General features: G+C 56.5%; 8 protein-coding genes across 8 annotated transcripts; 4 read left to right on the plus strand and 4 right to left on the minus strand.

Annotated features, from left to right (window-relative positions):
- Positions 1–417: 417 nt before the first annotated feature.
- On the plus strand, positions 418–1830 carry CGCA056_v009221 (uncharacterized protein; the record flags this gene model as incomplete). Its single annotated transcript, XM_037324468.1, has 2 exons — positions 418–613; positions 671–1830. The coding sequence occupies 2 exons, from the start codon at positions 418–420 to the stop codon at positions 1828–1830; spliced, it is 1356 nt and encodes a 451-aa protein (XP_037176624.1).
- A 4296-nt stretch (positions 1831–6126) lies between these two features.
- On the plus strand, positions 6127–7592 carry CGCA056_v009222 (uncharacterized protein; the record flags this gene model as incomplete). The annotated part of the gene is made up of 2 exons (XM_037324469.1): positions 6127–6240; positions 6318–7592. The coding sequence occupies 2 exons, from the start codon at positions 6127–6129 to the stop codon at positions 7590–7592; spliced, it is 1389 nt and encodes a 462-aa protein (XP_037176625.1).
- Positions 7593–9245: 1653 nt separating this feature from the next.
- Positions 9246–10153, minus strand: ustYa-6 (Oxidase ustYa; the record flags this gene model as incomplete). The annotated part of the gene is made up of 2 exons (XM_037324470.1): positions 9246–9781; positions 9838–10153. The coding sequence occupies 2 exons, from the start codon at positions 10151–10153 to the stop codon at positions 9246–9248; spliced, it is 852 nt and encodes a 283-aa protein (XP_037176626.1).
- Positions 10154–12354: 2201 nt separating this feature from the next.
- Positions 12355–13731, plus strand: apdF-18 (Aspyridones efflux protein apdF; the record flags this gene model as incomplete). Its single annotated transcript, XM_037324471.1, has 1 exon — positions 12355–13731. One exon carries the CDS (start codon positions 12355–12357, stop codon positions 13729–13731), a length of 1377 nt encoding a protein of 458 aa, XP_037176627.1.
- An 87-nt stretch (positions 13732–13818) lies between these two features.
- Positions 13819–14610, minus strand: CGCA056_v009225 (uncharacterized protein; the record flags this gene model as incomplete). The annotated part of the gene is made up of 1 exon (XM_037324472.1): positions 13819–14610. One exon carries the CDS (start codon positions 14608–14610, stop codon positions 13819–13821), a length of 792 nt encoding a protein of 263 aa, XP_037176628.1.
- A 2759-nt stretch (positions 14611–17369) lies between these two features.
- On the plus strand, positions 17370–18618 carry ALTA7 (Minor allergen Alt a 7; the record flags this gene model as incomplete). The annotated part of the gene is made up of 4 exons (XM_037324473.1): positions 17370–17396; positions 17768–17853; positions 17931–18423; positions 18448–18618. 4 exons carry the CDS (start codon positions 17370–17372, stop codon positions 18616–18618), a joined length of 777 nt encoding a protein of 258 aa, XP_037176629.1.
- An 881-nt stretch (positions 18619–19499) lies between these two features.
- CGCA056_v009227 (uncharacterized protein) lies at positions 19500–20700 on the minus strand (the record flags this gene model as incomplete). Its single annotated transcript, XM_037324474.1, has 4 exons — positions 19500–19800; positions 19866–20067; positions 20133–20347; positions 20426–20700. 4 exons carry the CDS (start codon positions 20698–20700, stop codon positions 19500–19502), a joined length of 993 nt encoding a protein of 330 aa, XP_037176595.1.
- Positions 20701–21555: 855 nt separating this feature from the next.
- On the minus strand, positions 21556–22581 carry elmMI (8-demethyl-8-alpha-L-rhamnosyl tetracenomycin-C 2'-O-methyltransferase; the record flags this gene model as incomplete). Its single annotated transcript, XM_037324475.1, has 3 exons — positions 21556–22095; positions 22149–22359; positions 22433–22581. The coding sequence occupies 3 exons, from the start codon at positions 22579–22581 to the stop codon at positions 21556–21558; spliced, it is 900 nt and encodes a 299-aa protein (XP_037176621.1).
- Between the last annotated feature and the right edge of the window lie 653 nt (positions 22582–23234).

Below are 23234 nucleotides of genomic sequence, written 5' to 3' on the forward strand. Positions count from 1 at the left end.
CTCGACACTCTTGTCCTCCTTCCGTACGGAGTATATTTGTGCTATTCCTTGCAAAGAGTCCGCAATAAACGTGCCACACCAAACACCACACACACCTCCCAACGGCAGTCTGTTTCTATTGTCGTCCTGCTGCCGCCCTTGGCCTTTGACCGAGGCGGGGTAATTCCACAGCTTGCGCCGCTCCTGTGCTTCTCACCCTCGCGAGTGGGAGGGAGGGGTTTAGATTGATTGCTCGGCCGATTGCCTTTCCCCCAACGACCTGAAGATCTATTCCTGGAAACACGGGTTCCAACAAAACCAGGATGGCGACCCGGCCGGGCGAGGAGAACGTAGCTACTCTGTAAGTTTGCTCCATCTTCTCAGACGCAGAAAAAACAAGAGTAGCAGTGCTACTTGACTTGAGGGGGAAACAACATCATGGCTGACTGGCCTGTGACGCTTCACAGCTTCGGAGACATTCACTACTTCTACGGCCCGCCGACGAACAAACCCCCTCACCACCGCTTCGATAAGGGCTCCTACGTCTATCTGTTCGAAAACGCGAATGACCGCCGCGCGCGCATTGAGATCGCGAACCACCCAGGCACGGATGACCAAGATGCCTTTGACGGGTGTATGTTGCGCCGCCATGCGCCGCCGTAGCCAGAGAGCTGACAATAGTGGTGTCTAGTCCTCGATAAGACGCACGTGCAGTACACCTATAATCACCAATGCATGGTAACCCTCACCGTCGGCGAAACGACGGACCAGATGGAGTGGCATCTCCCGACCTACGACCCCCAAAATCAGAACAAGTACCACTACAAGCTTCACTCTCTCGACATCTACTTCTGGAAGCAGGAGGACGCGCTCCAGTTCGTCAATGGCATCCGCAGAGTCCTCCCGCCGGCGCAGGTCGAGGTTCTTGACGAGCCGGCGCAGCCATCACACCACCACGGCCATCACCAAGCCGACCCCGTGAGCGCAGTCGTGCAACAGCTCGAGCACGCCGCCATCTCGGATCCTCACTACGGCAGCCCCCAGCAATCTCAACAACAAGCGCCCGTCAGTTTCGCGGGGCCCCCAACGTCCGCTGTCCCGGCGCAGCAAGAACCTCCAGCAAGCTTCGCGCCTATGGCATACAACCCCGCCGCGCCCGCCGCGCCCGAGGCAATCAGACACCGAGAAAAGACTCCTCCCCCAGAAGACGGCGGGGTGGACCCCCTGGCGGCCGCAGTAGCATACGACGCCCAGGCTCCCTTCTCTCCCGGCTTCGTCCCGCCCCCGGGTTTCCAATCCGCCCAGGTCGGGGCCACCGGTCTCCCGCCCCCGCCCCCGCCGCCGCAGTTCGGCGCGCCACCGCAACCCGGGCTCCAGCGCGCCGTGACCATGCCCGTACAGGCCGTCCACGGCGGCCTGGCCTCACCGGGATTGGCAAGCCCCTACGGCAGCAACTTTCCCGGCACCACGGGCCTGCAGCCTCCTCCACCTCCACCCCCGCCGCAGACAGCGCCGGCCCAGCCTCAGCAACCGCCCCAGCAGCAACAGACCCAGCAGCCGACGCCGCCTCCTCAGACGCCAGGCACGACGGGCACGCCCCCGGTCACGAGCCCCGGAGCTACGCCGATCGGGGGGTTCTCGCAGTACTCGTACACAACGCAGCCGCAGTCGCCGGCAGCGTTGGACTACTCGGTGCACCAGCAGCTCTACCGGCCGACGGAGCAGGAGGCGGCCCGGTACAAGGGGTACATGGTCAAGCAGGAGCCGGCGGGCAAGTTGGAGGCGAACGCAGGGCGGCTCGAGAGGGGCGTCACGGGCATGTTGAGGAAGTTTGAGAAGAAGTTTGGGTGAGAATGTTCTTGTTGTTGTTCCTTTTTGGAAGGTGAAAGATAGTTTCTTGAGTGGTGGATTATTAAGACGGGCTTTTTCTCACGAGATAATCTGATAATTGAGGGTTTTGGATATGAATCCTGCGCGATGAATCTGTTTTGATCGCAACGACTCTGCTCACGGTTTACGTCCGGCCAGGCGTGTTGATCGTCATGATGATGCTATGCGCGCCGCGCGCACCCAATCATAAACGTCCGCCTTTTCAAATTCTCAAAGTGCACATGAAGTCTGGAATCGATGCTTACCAGAGTGACTTGAGTTTCCTCGGGAGAGGAGGACAGGCATCACATGGCCCTCAGTGCATTCCAAATCATCATGGCCGTGACTTTGCGTACTAGTTCAAAATATGCGATCGCGACAAGGCTGAATGTCGCTGTCTACGCCTGGAAACACTACTCAAATCATTCAGGCGACATGCAACGATTGATCGCTGCGTTATACGTCATGCACGGGTGTCGGCAACAACGTGGTGGCCTGGTAGGATTCGCGACTCTGGGGGGCCGGACGTCAAGGCCCCGTGGCGCAGTGAGGAAGGCTGCATGTGTTTTTCTTGCTTTGGCAGATCGTCGTTGGGGCGCTGTGTTGGTTGCTGCGGTGGTGCTTTGTGCTTTGTGCGTGCATGGAGGCGGGCTCAGAGGATTCGCGCTGCAGACTGCGAAGTGTGGTGGTGATCATCCTTCAAAAGCACTTTGCATATGACTGAGAAAGTGCACCGTGGGACAAGCTTCTTGAAGCTCATCCCAGCTGAGCTGAGACGGAACGTGGGAGTGGCAAGTCTGCGCTGCGAGTTTGCGTTGGCTCTGGGACGGTTGGAATGAGGGGCAGTTGGGGTAAACCCGCTGCTCGTATAATTGAAGACGGTGGCACGACGACAGGCCGATTTAACGTTGCGTTGCGCCCGGTTCAATGCGGGACGGATGCCTTGGTGCTGCGTGAAGCGTTGGGGACGGCGCACCAGAGGCCGCCACCGTCAACCAGAATCTCGTTCGACCCGAGGCATGGCCGGCTGCCCTGCGATGAGGTCGATTGAGTGCCAGACTCAAGTATGGACGAAAGTGGGATGCCACCCCGTTCCGCCTCTGTCAGCGCTACTCGCGAGGAGCTGCGAATGAGAGGGCACAGCCAGGCGATTGGGCAATTTAAGACGACATGCAGGCAGGTCTTAGACAAGTGCGTCTTGTCTGAGACTTGCATTGAGACCAGCCATCCGTCCCTGAGAGTAGGGCACAGCTTGGAGAACTTGCAGGTTTGGGCATTTGGAGCCAGGATGGAATTCGCAATTGTATGCGGGCATCAGCGCATGGCCGGCAACAGGCATCATGTCGCAAGGATGACTTTGTAGTTGCGCGAGATATCAGAGGCTGGTGATCAAACAGGGCTCTGTTCATCCTGCCGTTGGTTGCGATGGGACAGCGCAATAGCCACAGTGCGATTGGGGGATGAGGCGGTGCGCCTCATGGCGGGGCATCCTTGCTGTCGTCCAAAAGTCTCCTAGGCTCTGCCAACTGGTGTGGTTGGCGGCTACGGGATTAGTTTTTGCACTTTGATCGGGCTGGGGAACCCTGCAACGTCTGTGGGTTGTGGCAGAGCGCATTCTTGGATATCAGTCATGAGAACATGTCGAGAGGGCGGTGGCTGGAGGTTTGAGGTCTCTTGGAAGTGGGAACATTTCGTTGATGGGTCGTCACTGGGCGGTGATGCTTGTTGTGCTTTGGGTCATGATATTGCTTGAAATAGTAGCACGGGCAAAACTGGAGACGACCCTGAGCGCTCGAGCGCGCTGATGTCCTTCCTCATGTGGGTAACAAGACCGAGGAAAGCAAGACGGCCAGCGGCATGTCGACCTCGTCACTCCTGAACGTCACTCCTGAAGCGCCTCATTGCTGGTCGAGTAGCTACGCGGGAAGTGACAGAAGCGAAATCAGTGTCCTGGAACAGGATAAAGCTGGTATCCGTCACATTCGAAAACAAAGACTGCATCGTCGCCAGGAGGAAGACAGTGTTTCGTCTGATGTCACGCGTGGAACCCGTGTCAAGGACGAGATGGGGGTCGCAATGGAGAAGTGACGCTGCGGTGGTCCAAAAGTTTTGGGTCTCGATACTTTGAGGTGAGCGTTTGGACAGAGTGGGATCGAATGGAGCGTTGTAGCGTTGCAGCAGCCAGGACAGCCATGGACCGAGGGGCCGGAGAAGTGGGCAGGGCTGGGTGGTGGTGACCACTGACGATTGACCAACAGGTTTGGCGGCAGCACCGCCTGGCGCACCGCCTCAAGCCCCGAGACTGAAGGTCGGGGTTGGGCTGACTGGTAATGAGGCGGCGATGGCTTGGTGGCTTGGTGGCTTGGTGGCTTGATGGCTTATGTTGAACTGGGAATGTTTAGGGTCTGACGGCATACAGCTGGAGATGGGCGCGTGAAGTGGTTCGTCGGTGAAGGCCGAGAGAATACCAATTGCTTGAATCTAATCGAAGGAAGCGCGGGAGACGCATTGATGGAGAGGTCGGCTCCCGAGATTCGGCTTGGTCCGTTTGCTGGACACGACAGGGCTCTTCCCTCCGCATTGTTTCGCCCGTTCGTGTTTCCCGTCGCGTATGTTCCCGGCTGCAATAGATGAATATTCGAGTGGTTTTTCATTCGACGAACACCAGTTGGACAGGTGCCATCTTCTGTAAACTCAAAAAGTTGCATTGATTGCTTCCCCTGCCATCCGGAGAGCCTCATCCAGTGTGGACGTCGTCGTGTGTCAACGGGCATAGCATAGCCTCTTGGGCGTCCGTCTCTTCCGTGGCGGTTCGGTCCCTTCGGGCGCAGGACCAGCCATCGGGGACGGGCGGTGTCTCTTGGTCTGATATCATCGAGGAGCTGTATCCGCGGGGTCCTTTGCAGAGGACGCGACGACTCGCATCGTCGCAGCAGAGGGGGCGGCCGATTGGCTCAGGGTCTGGCTGTTCCCGCCGCCGGCGCCCACTAAGGAGCATACACGAACCCGGGGTGGGACGTTAGTGTTTCCGTCGAGGTCGTGTTTTTGGAGGCCCAGGGTTGTCGGCGGAGGGACGGCCTTTGCACAGCATTGGGTAAGGTAGGTAGGTAGGTCTACTGTCTTGTTGGTGGTGGTGGGTGATGATGATTGCGGTTTTTGGGAGTGGTCTGCGAAATGAAATGAATGCACTGCGTGCACCGAGCATTGCATTGCATCCGGAGCTGCAGATGCTCGAAAGGAGAACGAGATGGCACCTCAGGCACGAGAGACAGAACCGAAGGCCAAAAAAAAAAAAAAAAAAAAAAGAGGAAAAGGCTTGGCTGGAACTGCGAAATGGGGGAATGAACGAACGGTGGTGCTGACGGGACCTGGACCTGACCTCCTCCAGCGTCCTGCCTGCCCGGGCTGACGGTCAACCTGTGACCGTGACTTGACGCTGCTGCCTCCACGTCCCTCCTTCCCATAATCCATAATCTGGAATCCATCTCCATATCCATTTGCATCCAATACTTTATTCATATCCATCCTTACCTACCTACCTACCTCATCCCTATTCGTAAACCCTTCACTGCTCTTCTCTCTCTCTTTCTCTCTCTTCCCCATTCAAACCCCTCTCCTCCACCCTCAGCTCCTGCTAATAATAAGGCGAGGTCGGTCCCTAAATACCCAAAAGGCATCTCTTACACCTCCTGGCTGAACACACCCACTGGCACCCTCTCCAATCCCCATCCCGTGTCCCACCTGGCATTCTCGTACACTAACGCACCTGGTCCTGGTCCTGAACCTGGACCTGGACCTGGACCTGGCCTTTGGGTTGCCCCCCCGGGACCTTGCCTGCAAACTGGGACCTGCACCTCTGTCCTGCACCTGTTGTTCCATTCCTTCCTGACCTTACCTTGCCTCACCTCGCTCACCTCATCCGCACCTCTCTCACACACACTCACACACACCTACCAGCCAGCAGTCTGCGCTTCCCGCCGCTGCTTCCCTCCTTCCTGTCTCGTACCGTTCCTCCAACCCACCGGAAGAAAACCCTTCTCGCAACCGACTTCGGTTACATTTCGCGCGTCGCGAATTCCTCCATATTCCGCTTCTCCATCTGCTGTTGTCAATAGTCGGTTTTCAATGTCCCAGCTCTGACGCTTATTTTTTGCCCTGCGCAGCTGGGACGCCCCGCCGTAATTCGCCTTACGCCTTACCTTAGTCACCTCCGCCCTCTTAACCGCCGCCTCTTCCGCTCTGCGCCCTCTATCCTTTGTCACTCGTTTCTTTACCAACATGTATCTCAATATGCGAATACCTCTGCAGTTGCTGGGAGCTGCTCGAGAGCACTCGTCCAGGGCCTTGCGTCGCCGTGACGGCGATAGCGATCCCAGGAAAGTCACCATCATTGTAAGTACAATAACATGCCATGGCCCCGAGCCGCTCGTGCCAGCCAACAACACCACTAACACCTGTCGCCAATACAGGCAATCCTCGCCGCCCTGGTCTTCATTATCTTCGTCGCCTTTGTAATATTCTCCTTCCGCGCCTCTAGACGCAATCGCAAGCCCTCGAAAAACTCCTCCCGTGGAGGCTTTCTCAAAATATGGAACACGGGCGCTGGCCGGAGCAGGTACCAACAGGCTCAGGATGAAGAATCAAACTCCACCGAACAGCTAGCCACCCGCAGCTCCCGTAATCGCCCGACTTCCCTGCGCTTCGATGCCTCCGCCAACCAGTCTCAGGCCGACAGCCGCTCCCCCAACAGCGCCGTAAACCGCAACACTTCTATTCGCTCAGTAATGACTCTGCCAGCTTACAGGGTCGATGCCAACGATAACGAGCAGGTTTTGGGTCGTGAGGGCGAGCGTGGCGGTGTGGATGTTGTCATTGAGTACCCGACGGAGGAGAATGAGGAGGAACTGCGAGACCAAGAGATGGAAGCACTGTACCAGATTCGCCTGGCTCGACGACAAGAACTTGCCGAACGCGAGGAGAGGAGGAGAGAGCGTCGCGAAGCGCGAGACCGTGGCGACCACGTTGCCCTGGAGAACATCCGCACACAAGCCCGCAACGCCAGCAACAACAGTGTCGTTGGCGTCCTCCGCGAAGAGCATGAACGTATCAAGGCTGAACGCCAAAGAAATGTCTCCAGCGTATCTTACGCCGATCTTGGCGTTGCACGTCACGATGGCACCCGAATTCGAGCCAACAGCCAGGAAAGCGAGAGGATGGGCTTGTTATCGGACGCTGCTAGTATTGCCGCCACATCAACCAGGTCCGTTGCCGAGTCGGGCCACAGGAGAGGCAGCTCCGTCATGAGTATCGACAGTGACCTCCCCTCTCCTGGGCTGCCGAGATCCCGGGCGAACTCGCGACCAGATACGCCCCGTCTAGACACTAGAGCCGGTTCGAGCCCTGAGATTATCGAGGCCGATGTTGGAGAGGCCGGCATCCCCATCTACTCTCCTCCCGGATACGACGAAGTTTCCCTCGACGATGAACACTCCAGAAGCAACACTCCTCAGCCAAACGTCGAACCCCCTCCGACCTATCCCGGACCCTCTCAACAACGCGCAGACAATCTTGCCTCAAACATGGCCGACTTGGCCGCGGAGGAGCACACAACTGGCCAATCTGGGCAGCAAAGCCAGCAGAACCAGCAGAGGAAGATACCACAATTACCAAGCCTTCGGCTACAGCAATTACCACAGATCGTGATTGAGCCATCCAGCGCCAGACCTCGTGATGACGAGAGGTGACGGTTGATCCTGGATAGAAGAGAAGGAAGAAAACCGGATGAATGACGGCTGGATTTAATGAGCCCCCGTGCAAAGGAAGAAAATTTGGTGGCGATCTTTTTTGATACATATGGCCTGAATCGGCAAATCACATACACACTGAGCGAGTGCTGTTAGGACGAGGCAAGCTCTCCAAACTCATTGTATAGTACCTTACCAGTAAACTGGATATCGGCGTTGGGCGAATCTCGGCCTGGACAGGGAGTTATAAAGGATACCAGAGCGTGTTCAGGAGGTTTTGCACCTCTGCGGCCTGCGCGCCCGAGGTACCATCATATTTCGAAGCAATCATTTCAAGCTTTCACCCTGAAAATGACTTTCTGTGCTCATTGGCTATACTGCTCTCGACGGTATTATCTGCCGAGTGCTCCTCGAGTGCACGGAAGGTATGCTTTATGATCTGCATTATATGTAAGTGCCCTTGCTCTTATGACATGGCCAAGTTGCTGGGGCCAAGTCGAAGTTCAATTCCTGATGCTTGGCCTAGTCTTGATTTTGGGTCCTGACCCGTTTGCACTTGCCAAGCATCTTGGCCCAATGCTTGACTCTGCCTCCGGTTTTCCACCGGGTCGAAGACGAGCGATCGTAAGAGGCTGTAAAAGAACTTGCGGAAAACCTATGCGCAGTATTTGTCTCAGCGATCGATCAGAACCAAGTGCAGCCAAGACACTCAAGGGCCTCGGATGTGCTCAGGGGTTTTGTTCGTCAAGCTCACAAAGCGTTATTTCTCGTACTCTTCAACGATACACATTCGCCTTGGGTGAAGGTTCTGCTGCACGTAACCTTTGAGTAACCGGGGATGGGTTATTGAGTTTGTGCAAGCAGCCCTATTGGAGGCAATCAGATGACAGCCGGGAATCATCAACGGGTGCTGGAAGACTCCCCAAAACCCTCAGCTTATTTTACCGTCACTTCTAGCAGCTCATCTCAAATGAATCATTCTTTCTCTCCAGTACAGTAAGGCCCGACGCGTACTGCTTTGCTTTTGTTTGGTGGCATTCCCTGTCACCTGAGGTCGTTTCCATCAACACATCCTGGCCTCTGCATCAATCTTATAATCGATGAAAAAGCATGAGAAACGGAGGGCGACTGATCAAAAGCCCTTGAAGATTAGCATAAGCAAAGTTGGAGCGGGATTTACTATCCGGAGCGAATATGCAACATTTGCGCCCGTCGTACATGTACTGCTTTGTAGCCAGATGACAGTATCCGAAGTTATTCACATAACGCGTTGATGGGCGTTTGGCGCAGTGGTAGCGCGTCCGCTTTGCACACTCGCATCTGCGGAAGGTCTAGGGTTCAATCCCCTAAACGTCCATTACCTTTTGCTAACACGACTGACCCTTTTTCACATGCACTTTTTGACTTTCAGCGTCTTTCAACATAGCTGCGCAACAGCTCACTCACAACACAGATTGCGGTTGCGGAAAAAATCAAAGATGGCTTGGTTCGCTAAGCAAAAAGACTTCGGCCGGCCTGTGTATATAAAATATCTCAAAGAATTTATCCATGCTTTGCGGGCTCTGGCCGTAAAGTGAACACCTCCCGTCCCAAAACGCCAATAACCCAACAACAGCCCGTTCTCAAAACTCCAATTTTCATCCCAAGATATCATCAAATCCAGTGGTCGTCCAATGCGCGGTTCTTGTCGAGGTACTCATACACCTGCTTGGGGTCCTTGCACACGTGCTTCGCGTCCCAGCCGTCGCTGCCCGTGAACCCGGGGGGGAAGGTCGTCTGGGTGCCCTCGAGCGCGACGTCGCCCGAACACAGGATGGCCTGGCGCAGGTACTCGAAGCAGTGCTGGAGGTGCCAGGGCCCGTCGGCGCCCTCGGTGCCCTCTGGGATGTGGGAGTGCATGTCGACGGCGGCGGAGCCGTTGACGGAGAGGCCGGCGTAGCTCTCGAGGATGGCGTAGAGGCAGTGCAGCTGGTGCGTCATGGAGGTGGTGAAGACGGTGCGCGGGGCGAACTCGGGCAGCGGCACGGGGAGGTTGCTGTGGGCGCGCGGGTTCTTGACCTCGAGGTAGCCGAGGCCGCGGGGCACCATCTTGAGCCAGTTCTCCTGGAGGGAGGCGTTGGTGAAGAGCGACTTGGGGTCGTCGGGGACGAAGTCTGTTGTCGGGTGGAAGGTTGTTATTTGCTGGGTGACTGGAGGTTTCTTGTTAGCCAAGAGGAGATTCGACTGGGATGGGGAAGAGACGAACATTCTGGCGCGAAGCCTGTGAGGTCGCCGACGGGTTCGAGGCGCTTGTCGCGGGCGGGCGACTGGAGGTATCGTCTCTCGACGAGGAGGCCGACGACGACGAGCATCAGCGCCGTGTCGAATACCCAGCGCCAGCGCCTGAAGGCCTCGCATTTCTTGGCGCACCGGCTTCGTCTTGTTGCACAACCGCCGCCGTTTTCGATGTCTGCTTGCTTCCACGGCTTGTCGTCTTCGCTCAGCAGCGACACGCTGATGTCGGTCATGGAGTCATTGTGAGGCGAGACACCGCGGCGGGTGTCTGAGTAGCCGTGATTCATGGTGTCGGTCGTCGTATAACAAAGGGAGCTCTTGATGAGTGAGGACTGACGACGAGTGTTATGTATGTCTTTTTCGAAGAACAAGATACAGCTTGGATATCGAACGCTTCAAACTAACAATACGATCATTGAAGGATAGAAAACACAAGGCCCAGACTTCTGGGCCGCCAGCCAAGGACGCGACATCATGTCCCTATTATTCGGCCAACGTGAAACACCCTCTGGGCTGATGTCCCTCCCAACGGCGGTGCGTGGCGTCGCTGGCCGGTCGATGATCTCAAGGAGATCCGACACTTTGTGTCTGAGAACGGCGGAGCGGCGGGAAACGGTGACCCGTGCGTCTGTACCCTGGGCGAAAGGACTTGAGGGTGACTGACCCATTCTCATGTGGCCGTGGACTCTTTTCTCTGAATAATACTTGCGATGGTAGAAATCCGAGATTCGGTCACAAATATTGGGATGGATTGATTGAGGTCGGTGGTGAATGAGATACTTTACCCATGTGCCCACAAGATTTACGCCAACATTCGCACTTGCAGGCTGCCAAAGCCAAGCTCAAAGCCTAACGAGTTAAGCATAATCCCCACTGGGCAGCTAGCTTCCTTCCTGTGAATAACAAATGTCGCTAACAATTAAATGTTACTGTTGACTATTCGCAACTTATCAATCCGCAATGAACTGCGCCTAAGCGTCAGAGATCAAAAAGTCAATATATCTAAGACTATTTATTCCGATGACGATAAAAGGGCAAAAATGACAACTGTGAGATTCGAACTCACGCATCTTTCGATACCAGAATGCTACCCTTTGGAAGGACAAGCTCGTCGCTTGAGTCTGGCGCCTTAGACCGCTCGGCCAAGTTGCCCGATGATTTTTCCAGGTAACTTCATTGCCCGAGTACCCTTGCGCGCAGGTGTGGAGACCTCACCCAGTCGCAAGCAAGCTTCATCCGAAGCACAGCTTCCGTCCAGTTGCTGGGCCCGGTGGTTTTTTTCTTTGGCTTTGGCATTCTGCAGTTGACTTCACATCATCTGAGATGGTTTTCTTTCTGAGTACAGCAAGCTTTCGCTCACCTACCACGTCAGAGCTGAAGCCCCAAAGCACCGCTCAAACTCTGGCCCAAGGTTTGCGCGCCAGCTCTGGCTGACTTCATCATCGTATGAGCCTCACTGCCCTCACATCACCTCCTTCCAACAAGGCCGAATGTCTCGGATGCAAATGGCCTCCGGCATGGGCCCGTCCGCACCGGCCTCGGCGGCCGCATACCGCCGAGAACATGCTCCCCCGTGGGCCCTCCGTTATCGTCGTCGTCGTCAAAATGTGGAAATCATTCGAGTTCCCAAGGGTCCAGTCGTCAGTGCACCGGGAAGCCTAAGCTGGACTCGGCCTAGCCGGTGGGAATACAGCGGAGACCAGCAGAGGACGGGAGTTGACGTCGGCAATCTTTCAAGCCTGCTTCTGATTCTTTTGTTGCTCTCACCCTGCCAACATGTTTGGCCTCCTCTAAGCGAGGTGCCTGTTGCTGGAAGAAGGCCAGTTACGGCCCTCAAGGGTCGAGCATTGGCTGCGATAGATATCACTTACATCTTCACCTATTCTTTGGATATGTTCACTAGTATCAAGGTGTATTAGCTAGAGCTCCAAACCATCACTTTCTCGGGAGAAGCCTCCCGATCACAACCCTCCCATGCCCTGGCGTCCGCACTGCCGGGACGAGGTGGCGGATGCACATCTCAAAACCATCAACAAAGATTTTTTTCCTTTTACACGGCCCCCAAAGATAGGGAACAGTGGACCCTTGCAAATGGTGCAATACGCAGAGTTCCATTGTTTCCCATCCCTTTTTTAAATGTCCGTCGGTCTGCCGCCGCCGCCATTGGTCCTTTGCCGCTTCCACTTCCTGATTTCTAATACATCTTCCGACCTTTCGTTTCCTTTTGCTCGGCGTCAGATCAGGATAAGACCACGCTCGTTTGGGGGAAACACATATTTAATGTTTAATCGCTCCTTCTCTCACTTATAACATCGACTTGAGCCGCCGGGCAGATTTCCCGACTAGATCTTCGAAAGGATCGCCCTCGCAACGTCGCAACGAGCAAGGTTCACCCGCCAAGGAGGCTTGCATGAACCAACGGTCCCCCTCTCGGGACAACATCACCACGAAACGACGAGCAGAAATCCCAGCTCAAAAAGTTTAGAACATGTCTTCGGCCCGAGACCCGGCCGCCGAAGCCGATGAGAAGCACGGCTCCGCGAACCCGGGCCTCCGTTTAAACCACCCCTCCGAAACGACTCTCACGCCCGGCTCGAACTCAGACAACGACCCCGAAACCCAGCCCTCCGCGGCGGCGGCACCCACGACATCCGACCCCGGCGCCGTCCCAGATGGCGGGCTCGAGGCCTGGCTCCAGGTCCTCGGGTCCTGGGTCGTCCTCGCCGCCACGTGGGGCCTCGTCAACACCTTCGGCGTGTACCAGACCTACTACGAGACGACCCTCGCCGCGACGCCCTCGGCCATCTCCTGGATCGGCTCGTTGCAGGGCGCGCTGCTGATGCTCGTCGGGCCCGTCTCCGGCCCGCTGTACGACGCGGGCTACTTCCGCGAGCTCCTCTGGGCGGGGCTCTTCCTCATCCTCCTCGGCCAGTTCATGACCTCGCTGTGCACGACCTACTGGCAGGTCCTGCTCGCGCAGGGCGTGTGCATCGGCCTCGGCTGCGGACTGACCTTCCTCCCCTCGACGGCGATCCTCAGCCAGTACTTCCTCAAGCGCCGCTCCTTCGTCATCGGCATCGCGGCGACGGGCTCCCCGATCGCGGGCATGGTGTTCCCCATCATCTTCGGCCGGCTGCAGCCCGTCATCGGCTTCGGGTGGGCGACGCGCATCATGGGTTTTATCCTGCTCGGGCTGTCCATCATCCCGGCGCTGTGGATGCACACGCGTCTGCCGCCGTCGGGGCACAAGCGGTCGCTCATTGACCGGACGGCGCTGCGCGACCCGGCCTTCATGCTGGTCATGGTCGGCTCCTTTTTCGCGTTCTTGTCCATGTACATTGCCTTCTTCTACATCCAGCTGTTCGCCGTCAGCCGCGGCATCGGCCCGGCGTCCTTCTCGTCGTACTTTGTGACGCTGCTGAGCGCGGGGAGCATCCCCGGGCGCGTGGTGCCCAACTACCTCGCGGACAAGATCAGCGCGGTGTACGTGCAGACGTCGCTTGCTGCGGGGGCGGCGATTATGATGTTCGCGTGGCTGGGGATCAACAACATGGCGGGCCTGATCGTGTTCGCCATTATTTACGGGTGCTTTTCGGGGGGTATGGTCAGCATCACGCCGAGCGTGATCGTGAGTCTGTCGCCGGACCTGGGCCGCGTGGGAACGCGCATGGGCATGATGAACTTCACCTCGGGCATCTCGATCCTCATCGGCACGCCTATTGCCGGCGCGATCCTGGGAGGATACAGCGAGGTGGAGTGGCAGGCCATGATCGGGTACGGAGCGGCGGCTCTGACGGTGGGATGTTTCTGCTTCACGCTGGCCAAGATCTTCCAGCTGAAGCAAGAGCGGTCTCTGAAGGCTTGAGTTAGTGGCCAGTAATGTATTGCAATCGTGTATATTAAGAGGGCTCTGTTCCACGTTGATCGCGGCTATCAAGACGCACTTGTAGAGTCACCGCATCCACCACCAACCGCAAGCCACTGCCGCGACGCCGCCAAACACAACCGCCCACCGAGCCAGCCCGCGCATGATCTGCTCTTTCGCAAAAGCATCCATCGCGTCCCCGTCGTTGATGTTCGGAAACGTCACATCCGGGATCGGCTTCCCAAGAGCCTTGCACAAAGGCTCCCACCCGTCCTTAACATGGTAGAATATTAGTTGATCCGCGGGCACCACCCTTCTCAGCCACGCCTGGTGGGTGTCCCACACGGCGCGGTCCGGCACAGGAGCTTCGTGAGGAAACAGCTCACCCCAGCGACCCTTGGGGATCGCATCAATGTACCGCGGGAACCAGCGCATGGTCGGGACGAGAAACAGTGCAAACGACAGAAAGGCCTGCAGAGACGCGTTGCCCGTCTTTTGGATGCTGCGGACCCACGCGTCCGGGTCGCGGACGGTGCAGATGACCTTGACGCCGGGGTGCATCTCGAGCAGCTCCTCGAGGAAGAGCATGCCGGGCACGTCGAGCACGGCGGCGAAGCCGTCGTCGAGGTGGCTCCTCAGCGTCTCCCGGACGACTTTGTCGTCCTCGGCTGATTTGATCGGGGTGTGCTCGAGGGCGGCGATCCAGGAGCGGATCTCGGATTCCGGGCCTCTGGTGACTTGGGTGCCGCCGTGGTGGACGGGCCCGTTTAGGAGGATTTCGAGGGCTTTGCTGAATGAGGCCGTGCCGGTTCGGGGGAGGCCGGCTCCGATGACCTGGAGCTTGGTTCCGGGCTTCGGCTTGGAGGCTTCTTGGCCCATTGTGAGACTTGAGATGCTTCTTTGAAGATTTTGCACTCGAGACAGAATGCGAAAGATGGGGCCACTGTAATCAGATTAGATGAATGATTGATACTTACGAGTTTCCCTTTTTAATGCCAATGCTGACACCGTCCACTAAGGAGGCCGAGGATGCACCTAATGACCCCTTCCGTTTTGGGGAATTAAAAGTCACTTGTCACCCCTCTCACTCAACGTGGTAAGGATATCGGTCACACATGCACAAGGCAAAGTGTTTGGCATAGTGAAGCAGTTGACAATCTGAAATGGACGAAGCCGTTGCCAGATACGGGCGTGAGAGGTGAGTCCCAGGTGAGAGCGCACACCTTCGTTCACCGACCCGACTCACCGAGGAATCCAGCGTTTCGTAAGGTACCCACCCCATCAAGGTCGGCGGGCGCTTGCCAATTTTGGCAAATGGGAGTGGAACTGGTTTTCGCACCATACCGAGCATCTGTGTCACTGAGCCGGAGAGCTGCACAATAATAGTGCGGCGAGGTTGGCGGTGAGGGTCGGTCGATGCATCGGACGTTGGATGCGTTTCGTTTTCGTGGTGCGGATAAGGCTCGATATGGGCATTGGCTGCTCCGTGAATCCCGTCAGCGAAGCCAAGTCTTTCTATCGGGACCTCCTCGAGAGATACGTCGAGAGAGATCTCGATAGCGGACAGGGCTTGGGTGTTGTAAGCCAGATGTTGAAAATGAAGACCAAGGTATTACCATTACCCAGCGATTCATGACCGCGTAGGTACGGAGGTACCTAACTGAGGGTTACGGTGCGCGGATCCGTACCAGCGGCGGCGAGGGCGTCCTATCACGGCGGCAGGTGAGGGTCCAGCGCTGTGTGTTGCTGATTCATCCTTGGATCATGGCGCTGGTGCAGCTTAGCAACCGCTTAACTCAGACCCGCGCGCGAGGGATGACAGCGACAGCGACAATGTATGGGGTGCCGCAGCGTCACAGTGCTCCGTCGTCGGGTCTAGGCGGTGTCTCCACTGAATGCTGACGGCGGTTGACGAAATCTGCGACCATCTGCTTTGTGATCTGATGGACCTGTCCAATCCATGGATATCAGACGACAATTTCGATGGGCGCAACCGTCCAGGATCGGCCAGAGGGAACAGGAGTCCCACGTGTAAGTCATGAAGAAAAGGTGCTCCGTGCAGTCCACGTCCTACCTTAGACACTAGAATCCGCGGCGTTCTTTCATTGGCTCACCATGTTCTGAGCTCCGTAGAAGGAGATGGGCTGCCATTTGTCAGTCAAGACTAATCTCTTCGTCCTACCATCGATCGTCACCGCCAACTCCGGACCTCGCTCGCAAAAGATGCCTTCGGCTCCGGCACTTGGCAACAATGGGAGGGAAAACAGGCTTTGGTACCTGATCCCATCCCGCCGTCTGGCTGAGCTTTGACCTTCGAGGGCCTCAACTCTAAGTGAGGAACGCTCCTGATGTTAGGTTCGTCTCGCGGTTCGTCATGCCAACTTGAGGGAACGGCAAGAGGGCAATCCGTGATACACCCGCGATCCGAAAGTATTTGCGCTCCTCCAGACACAGTCGTGCACAAAAGAAGAGCCTCCTCCCCCCACCGTTGGCTGCCAGGTTGGTGAGACTAAAGTGACAATGGAAGTGCCGCCCTTACCCCACGGCCGACAGGGTAGTCGAGGAAAGGGATTGCCTGTGTATTCGTAAGGCTTATGATAGCTGATGGCGTTGTTAAGCACTTATTCAGCACCCTCGTCTCTTTCAGAAATCCAGCCCCCCCCGCTGCTGGACCACGGATCACTGCGATCTGTTGCAGGGCAGCTACTGGAACAAGGTCGGCACGGGTGGTTTCTGACATGGGTTCGATGGGCAAGATGGTGGTGTTCTCCGGGTAGCTTGCATCATGGCTGAATTGGATGTTGCATCGCGACCTGACGTGCCTATCGCAACCCATCCTCGCCCGCGGCTCCGATTCGCATCGTGTCTGTTTCCTGTGATGAGTATTGAGTGAGACTTTGATTGCACAGAAACAGTATCGCGGGTAAGTACTTACCTACCTAGGTACAGAGTAGAATCGGTACATTGAGATCACGAACCCAAGAGTGTACTTACCTGCCTACCTACTTAGCTACCTCAGGTGCTCATGTCACAATAACAAGCCAGCCCCGCAGCGGAGCATGGACCAGCTTGGAGGGGTGTAGCTCCCCATGCCATGATGCCAGGCAGGGCAGGGGCAGGGCAGCTGCTTTCCTTCCCTCCCCTCCACCCGCCCGGACACCTTACGGTTTGTCAATTGTCGCGCGCCTGCTTACAGCACCTTAGCTGAGCAGCATGGAGCTCTTGGCCGTTGAAGCTGGATGAAACCGCACCTCATCGTCCACCTCAGATCCCAACCTACCTATGGAAAGTACCTACCTTGACGACCGTCTGGTTGGCCTGCCCGAGTCTAGCGTGCCTTTGATGATGCAACACCGCCGTAAGGTACCTTATCCAAACCCCTCCAGCCCCTCTCTGGCCGTTTCCGCGCCTGGCCAAGCTGCCGGCCTTACGTGGTAACGTATCCGTACCTTGTCTTGCCCGGGTACACTGGGTAAGGTAGATTGATATAAGAAGATGTGCTCCTTCCCAACAGACCACATTTCTCACTCCATTCCCTCTCCAGTTCCCCTGTGTTGAGCACTGATTTCCTCTCTTCACTGCCATCGATACCCTTCCTTTTCTATCCATCCGTCCTACAGAGACAAACATCTGCCACAATGGCTCCCAAGATCGCTATCGTTTACGTGAGTACCCGCCCCCCAGTAGCTCTTCTTTCCTAATCGGGCAATTTCTTCTGTCCTGTTCTCTGCCCCTCCCCCCACCCGCTACCTCACTCACCACCTTACCACCTCACTCAATCTCAACGGTGGCTTGGCAACCTCTGTCTCCCTTCCCAAGTCTACCGCATGCCTTGTGCGCAGTAGATGCCCATCGTTGCCTCTGGCTGCAACCGAAGGCCTCGTTCTGCAGACAACATGACGACTCCCGCGCACAATCATGACGCCTCGATACGCGTTGCCCGCACCTCGGCGCCCTGAACCCCGCCGCGATCGCCAATTCAACTCCAACCCTGCCCTTAAGACCTCTATGCTAATCCCGTGCGCCCTCACAACAGTACTCCATGTACGGCCACATCCGTACCCTGGCCGAGGCCGAGAAGGCCGGTATTGAGAAGGCCGGCGGCACCGCCGACCTCTTCCAGTACGTCCTGCCTTACTACAAACCCCTCCCCCGCCGCGAGTCGCTTGCAATCCGGCTAACCACTGTGCAATCAACAGGATCGCTGAGACCCTCCCCGAGGAGGTCCTCACCAAGATGGGCGCTCCCCCCAAGCCCAGCGACATCCCCGTCCTCGAGGACCCCTCCACCCTCGAGGCCTACGACGCCTTCCTCCTCGGCATTCCCACCAGATACGGCACCTTCCCCGCCCAGTGGAAGACCTTCTGGGACAAGACCGGCAAGCAATGGAGCTCCGGTGGCTACTGGGGCAAGCTCGCCGGCCTCTTCATTTCCACCGCCTCCCTCGGCGGCGGCCAGGAGTCCACCGCCATCGCCGCCATGTCTACCCTCGCCCACCACGGCATTATCTACGTTCCCTTCGGCTACGCCAAGGCCTTCCCCCTGATGGCTGACCTCAGCGAGATTCACGGCGGTGGTCCCTGGGGTGCCGGCACCTTCGCCGGCGCCGACGGCTCTCGCCAGCCCTCCGAGAAGGAGCTCGAGATCGCCCGCATCCAGGGCCAGTCCTTCTACGAGACAGTTGCCAAGCACGTGGGTTGACTGCATGGCAGCAAGGACGGTGCCAAGGTGGAGAACGGCACGACCAACGGCACCAACGGAGCGGACATGCCTGCCCCGGTCAAGAAGGACCCGCCCGCGACGGAGAGCCGGGCGCCGAAGGAACTTGACGACAAGGACGTCAAGTCTGGACCGTGTGGACTGCCCAGCAAGTGTGTGGTGCAGTGAGAACATAGCCTCTGCATGTTTAATCCTGTAAAATTATCACAAAAAAAATACATTGTAATGACACACGTTCCACTTTGCACACAAATCATCCCATCGTTACGTGAACGGTTCTGCCACCGTCAAGAAACTCCGCCTACGCCCGTTATGACACTCGGACGCCGTCCGGTCTACGGCTGCGGAGTCAAAACTTGGACGGAGCAGGGTCCAAATAAGCTTTGTCGCCGCGCGCAGACATCGGGGACGGACGCGACCCTCCTCGGACTGGCAGACCGCATTACGGCCAGGGGCAGTCAAGGCAACGATAGGCCAGACTGTTGATCACGGCAAATGAGGCATCGAGCTATCTCAGGGACAAACCAGGAAGGCGGGGGAGAGGGTTGGAGAAGAAGAGGTTTAGCGCACGGGACTGACAAGCTGACATGCAGCGCTTTCGTAGCAGAAAGAAAATCTTCTTTTGTTCGTTTTTGCCGTTTGCCCACGAACGATCCCTGGAATTGGAGTATTTAGACTTCTCGACACCATTTGCAGAATAATGGTTCGAAGATGGATGGTGGCCGAGGTTTGACCGAATGATTGAGTTTTCATCTGCCTTTAGTTCCATCTCAGCTCCGTCTCTTTTGACAAACCCGGGTTATGGGTCGTAATATCGCCGACCACCGCCGACTACAGGCCGCGACGTCTTGGGCTGTGCGGCGGACTATCGTCAAAGTCTGTGACAATCAGTCATAGACGAACGTTGGGAAAATCAAGTCCTTAATTCACACATTGACTGAACTAATAGGGCATCCATGTCCACACATGTTATTTGCCATTCGCATGTACCGACAACGCCCTTAAACAATGCAATATCACCATGCCAAACACCGTACGCTCAGTGGCTTTTACCTGCCGTGGAAAAGGACGTTGTTGCGGTCGTCGACGTTGACCAACGTGTACTCGGCCAGCTGGGGGTATTCGAAACCCAGAGTGACGGCGAGCAGGTTGGGCTCGGTCCAAGTAGGACGCAGGCCACGTGCTTCCATACGCTCCCACCAGTCGAGGTACGTCTTGGAGTTCCTCACTGTGAAGAAGTGGATCTCAACCATGAGCTGGCCAATGGGGAACTCTCCGCTGGCAAAGTCGGCCATGAGACCGTCTATGGCCTCGAACTCGGCCTCCTCAATGTCCATCTTGAGAATGTCACTGTGATGTCGCCATGTCAGTGGTTATGTTCAGCGTGGAGGTCAGGAGTGGGAAGCAATGCGTACATGTACTGATGACCGTTCATTTCCATCAAGTCCCTAATGCTGTAGAAAGGAGGGGTCGCGTTCAGGTCCGTCTTTCCGGCAATACCGACCTGGAGGAACTGGGCACGAGCACGGTTGGAAGCCTCGAGCTGTTCGCCAAAGTCGACAACGGAGAAGTCGTATGCCCAGACGTAGCAAGGCGTGCGGCTCAGCATTTCGTTCTCTGAATGGCGAGTTTTTGTCAGGAAACACCATCGCCAATACTCAGTGCTATGGCGGGCAACTCACCGAAGCTAGACTCGTCACGAACGCCAAACGAGTAAATGACACACTGCTTGTTCTTGGGGAAGTTGACGTAGTGCGACATTCCGCATACCCACTTGCCGCCGTCTCCCATGCGGCCAACACGCTCCATCTCGTGAGGGCAGCTCCATGAAGCTGGAGTAAAGTCCCAGATCGAATACGGGCTCGTCTTGTAAATTTCCGCGTTGATGGCAGGGAACCTGATGGATGTGAAGACATATGGTCAGCCATGGTTTTCCTGAACTATCGACGTGGGATAACAGGGAGGGCATTCATACATGGGCATCTTGGAAGCATCACCGTAATCAGCAGCGATCATCTCGTGACGCTGTCGGACCGTCTTCTTCCATAGAGCCTCGGATCTCTCCATGGCCTCACGCAGGGAGGGACGGCCGGATCTGAGCTGGGTGATGGAGCCAACCTTGTTTGCCGCCCACTCCTTGGCCTGGGGTGCGGAGCCGCCGATGGCAGACAGGAAGGCGAGCACAAAGAGCAATCCGGCAGCCAGCCAGAGCATCTGGACGATGCGGCGATTGTTGGCGGGCAAACTCATGATGGAGTTTGGTTGCTGAATCGAGAGTCAAGATGTGATTATGCTCCGATTGTGGATCCAGGAGAAAGGCGGGCTGCTTTCGTAGAAAGCGGAGGATGAAGAGAAGATGATTGAAGAGCTGGTGGCTCAGGTAAGGTAGATTAAGTAGAATGAGGGAGGGGCGTTGCCAGAATGTACACTGCAGCCCTTGAATGTTTGTAAGCGTGGCTTCCCACCGTGGGTGGATACGGAAGTCTCGATCTAGTACCTGCTCAAAAAGGGAAGTATATTTAATCGCAGGAAAGAAGGGGCGACTTCCATCCTCCTTCCTACACATTCCAAGGGACATGTTGGATTGGAGAAGCTGAAGAGATAGAGGCTTCTCGGCGGGAGGCGGAGGCCAGGGATGATGAGACCCGGCATGCTCAAGCCAACACAAGGGTGCACCAGGGTCTGTCCTCACTTCAAACATTTGCCTGTTGATTCAAGGGGGATTCAACGCGTGCCATGCATTCCTGCACATCTCCAAAACCTCACGAGCTTCTTTGCTTGACTGCCAGTGCAAACGCCACCTCCCTAGGCTAAACTATCCCCGACGCCATGCTTTGTTGTACTCACTCAGCTGAAGACGAAGCCCCCGCACACCAGTCAATCGCTGGCGATAGCAGCCACCACATGCCTAATGGTCTTCTCGCGCTGGCTGAGCGCCACTGTGGGTGGTGCAATTATAAATGATATTTTAGCATTGCTGGCTTTAACTCGAAAGGTACATTAAACGATGCAGGCCAGTATCATGACAGACAAGGGAGAGAACAACCGGACTCCTATCCCATCCCACCCGCTACTCCTCGTCGTATTCCTTCCAACAAAGTATATTTATCGCGCTCCAATCTCCTTCTTGACCAACACGCACATCGCCTCCATACAGTCGATGCTCGCAATCTCATGCGAGAAGGGGTATTTGGTGGCACCGACCGGTTCAACATGAGCCTCGTACGCCGGCAGGCTCATCATATCGTCCAAGATCTCGTACAGGAAACGCATGAAGGTGCGCTTCGTGGCGTCGGTCCTGGATGGGTCGCCCTGCCACGAGGTCAAGTAGCTGGTGTGCAGGTCCTCGATGATGTAGATACCGCCGGGGCGGACGTACTGCCACAGCTCGTGGAGACTGACTTCCTGCTGCCGCATGCTGTGGCCGCCGTCGTCGATGAGGATGTCTAGGAGACCATCGGCCGTGGCAGCGGCACCCGCTGCGTGGAGGAAAGACGGATTGGCCTGGTCGCCGAAGTGGACCGCCGCCTGAGGATGCTCGGCAGCCCATGCCTTGCCACAAGCCTGGTTGTACTCAATGATGTTGATCTCCAGTTGGGGGAAGTACTGGATCCAAGTCGAGAACGAGGCGCCGGGACCGTACGACTACGATGGTGTAAGCTTGCGGACGGGGAGGAGATGTAGGAGCCCAGACTTACCATGCCGCAGCCGAGACCGATCTCGAGCATCTTGACGTGGCTGTCGCGGAAGGCCGGAAGGTACTTGTCATACAGGACGGCGTAGTTGTGGTCCGTCACCTTGTCCGTGCCGGAGTCCTTGGCCAGGTCGGCGAATGTCGGCCGCTTGTCGTGCTTGCCGTCGTAGGTAGACACATGTCCTGGCCTGTAAGTGTGGCCATTGCTGCCGGCACTGCGATTGAAATGTCAGCATCATAGGCCGTCCAGTTGCATATGATGAGAGGCTTTGGGGCAAGAGGACGCACTTATTCCATCCTGTCGTTTGCTTGATAGACTCCGGCACACCCTCACGCGATACGTGAACCGTGGCAAGCAGGAGGAGGAGGGTGGCACCAGAGAAGAAGATCGACAGGTACCTCCTGTTGGCGGACACGTTGGAAATCGGAGTCTGCATCGTGATGGTGATGTTAAAGCCGATGCTCTCTGCTGGACTATCGAATTGTGTGAAGAATAAAGGCTTGAATAGTGGAGAGAGAAGATGGGCAACGAACGGCGAGCGTCCTGCTCGTTTAATACTTCACGTACAACTACTGATCATTCTGTCCTGATCGTCAGTTTTCCATCCGCTCATGTTTCCAGTCTCGTCTGCGCTCGGCATCCGTTCCAAAATACCTGGAGCAAAGCTGGCTTCGTCCTACCCAACTGTAACTGGCGGCAACTAAACGACCCCATCTTGGGTCACTAATGAGATTGGTCGGTACTATCGATTGTCCGAAAACGGCGTTCAACGATGTCGCGGGGCTCTGCTTGGTTGTATGGACGGTGATGTAAAGGCTTGGAGGCATCCCGCTTATTCGCTTGTGAGACCAAGTGCTTAACGTTTTCGGCCTCTTCTACATGTGGAGCCCTCTCGAGATTCCCTCGTTACTTTGCTCAGAGGTAGCGCAATACTGTAGGCACTGGGGGCATCTCCCTACTGGCTGCCCCGCGCTGACGGTTTGGGGGAAAAGCCCATGTCTCGGGGAATATGTAGATATGACCATCCGCAATAACTCTCTTTCCACGGCAACGTTCATCCCCGACGTGTTCGCGATCCAGAGCATTTCG

The sequence above is a fragment of the Colletotrichum aenigma genome, assembly GCF_013390185.1.
Source record: "Colletotrichum aenigma strain Cg56 chromosome Unknown KSG_Cg56_contig06, whole genome shotgun sequence".
Classification (NCBI taxonomy): domain Eukaryota; kingdom Fungi; phylum Ascomycota; class Sordariomycetes; order Glomerellales; family Glomerellaceae; genus Colletotrichum; species Colletotrichum aenigma.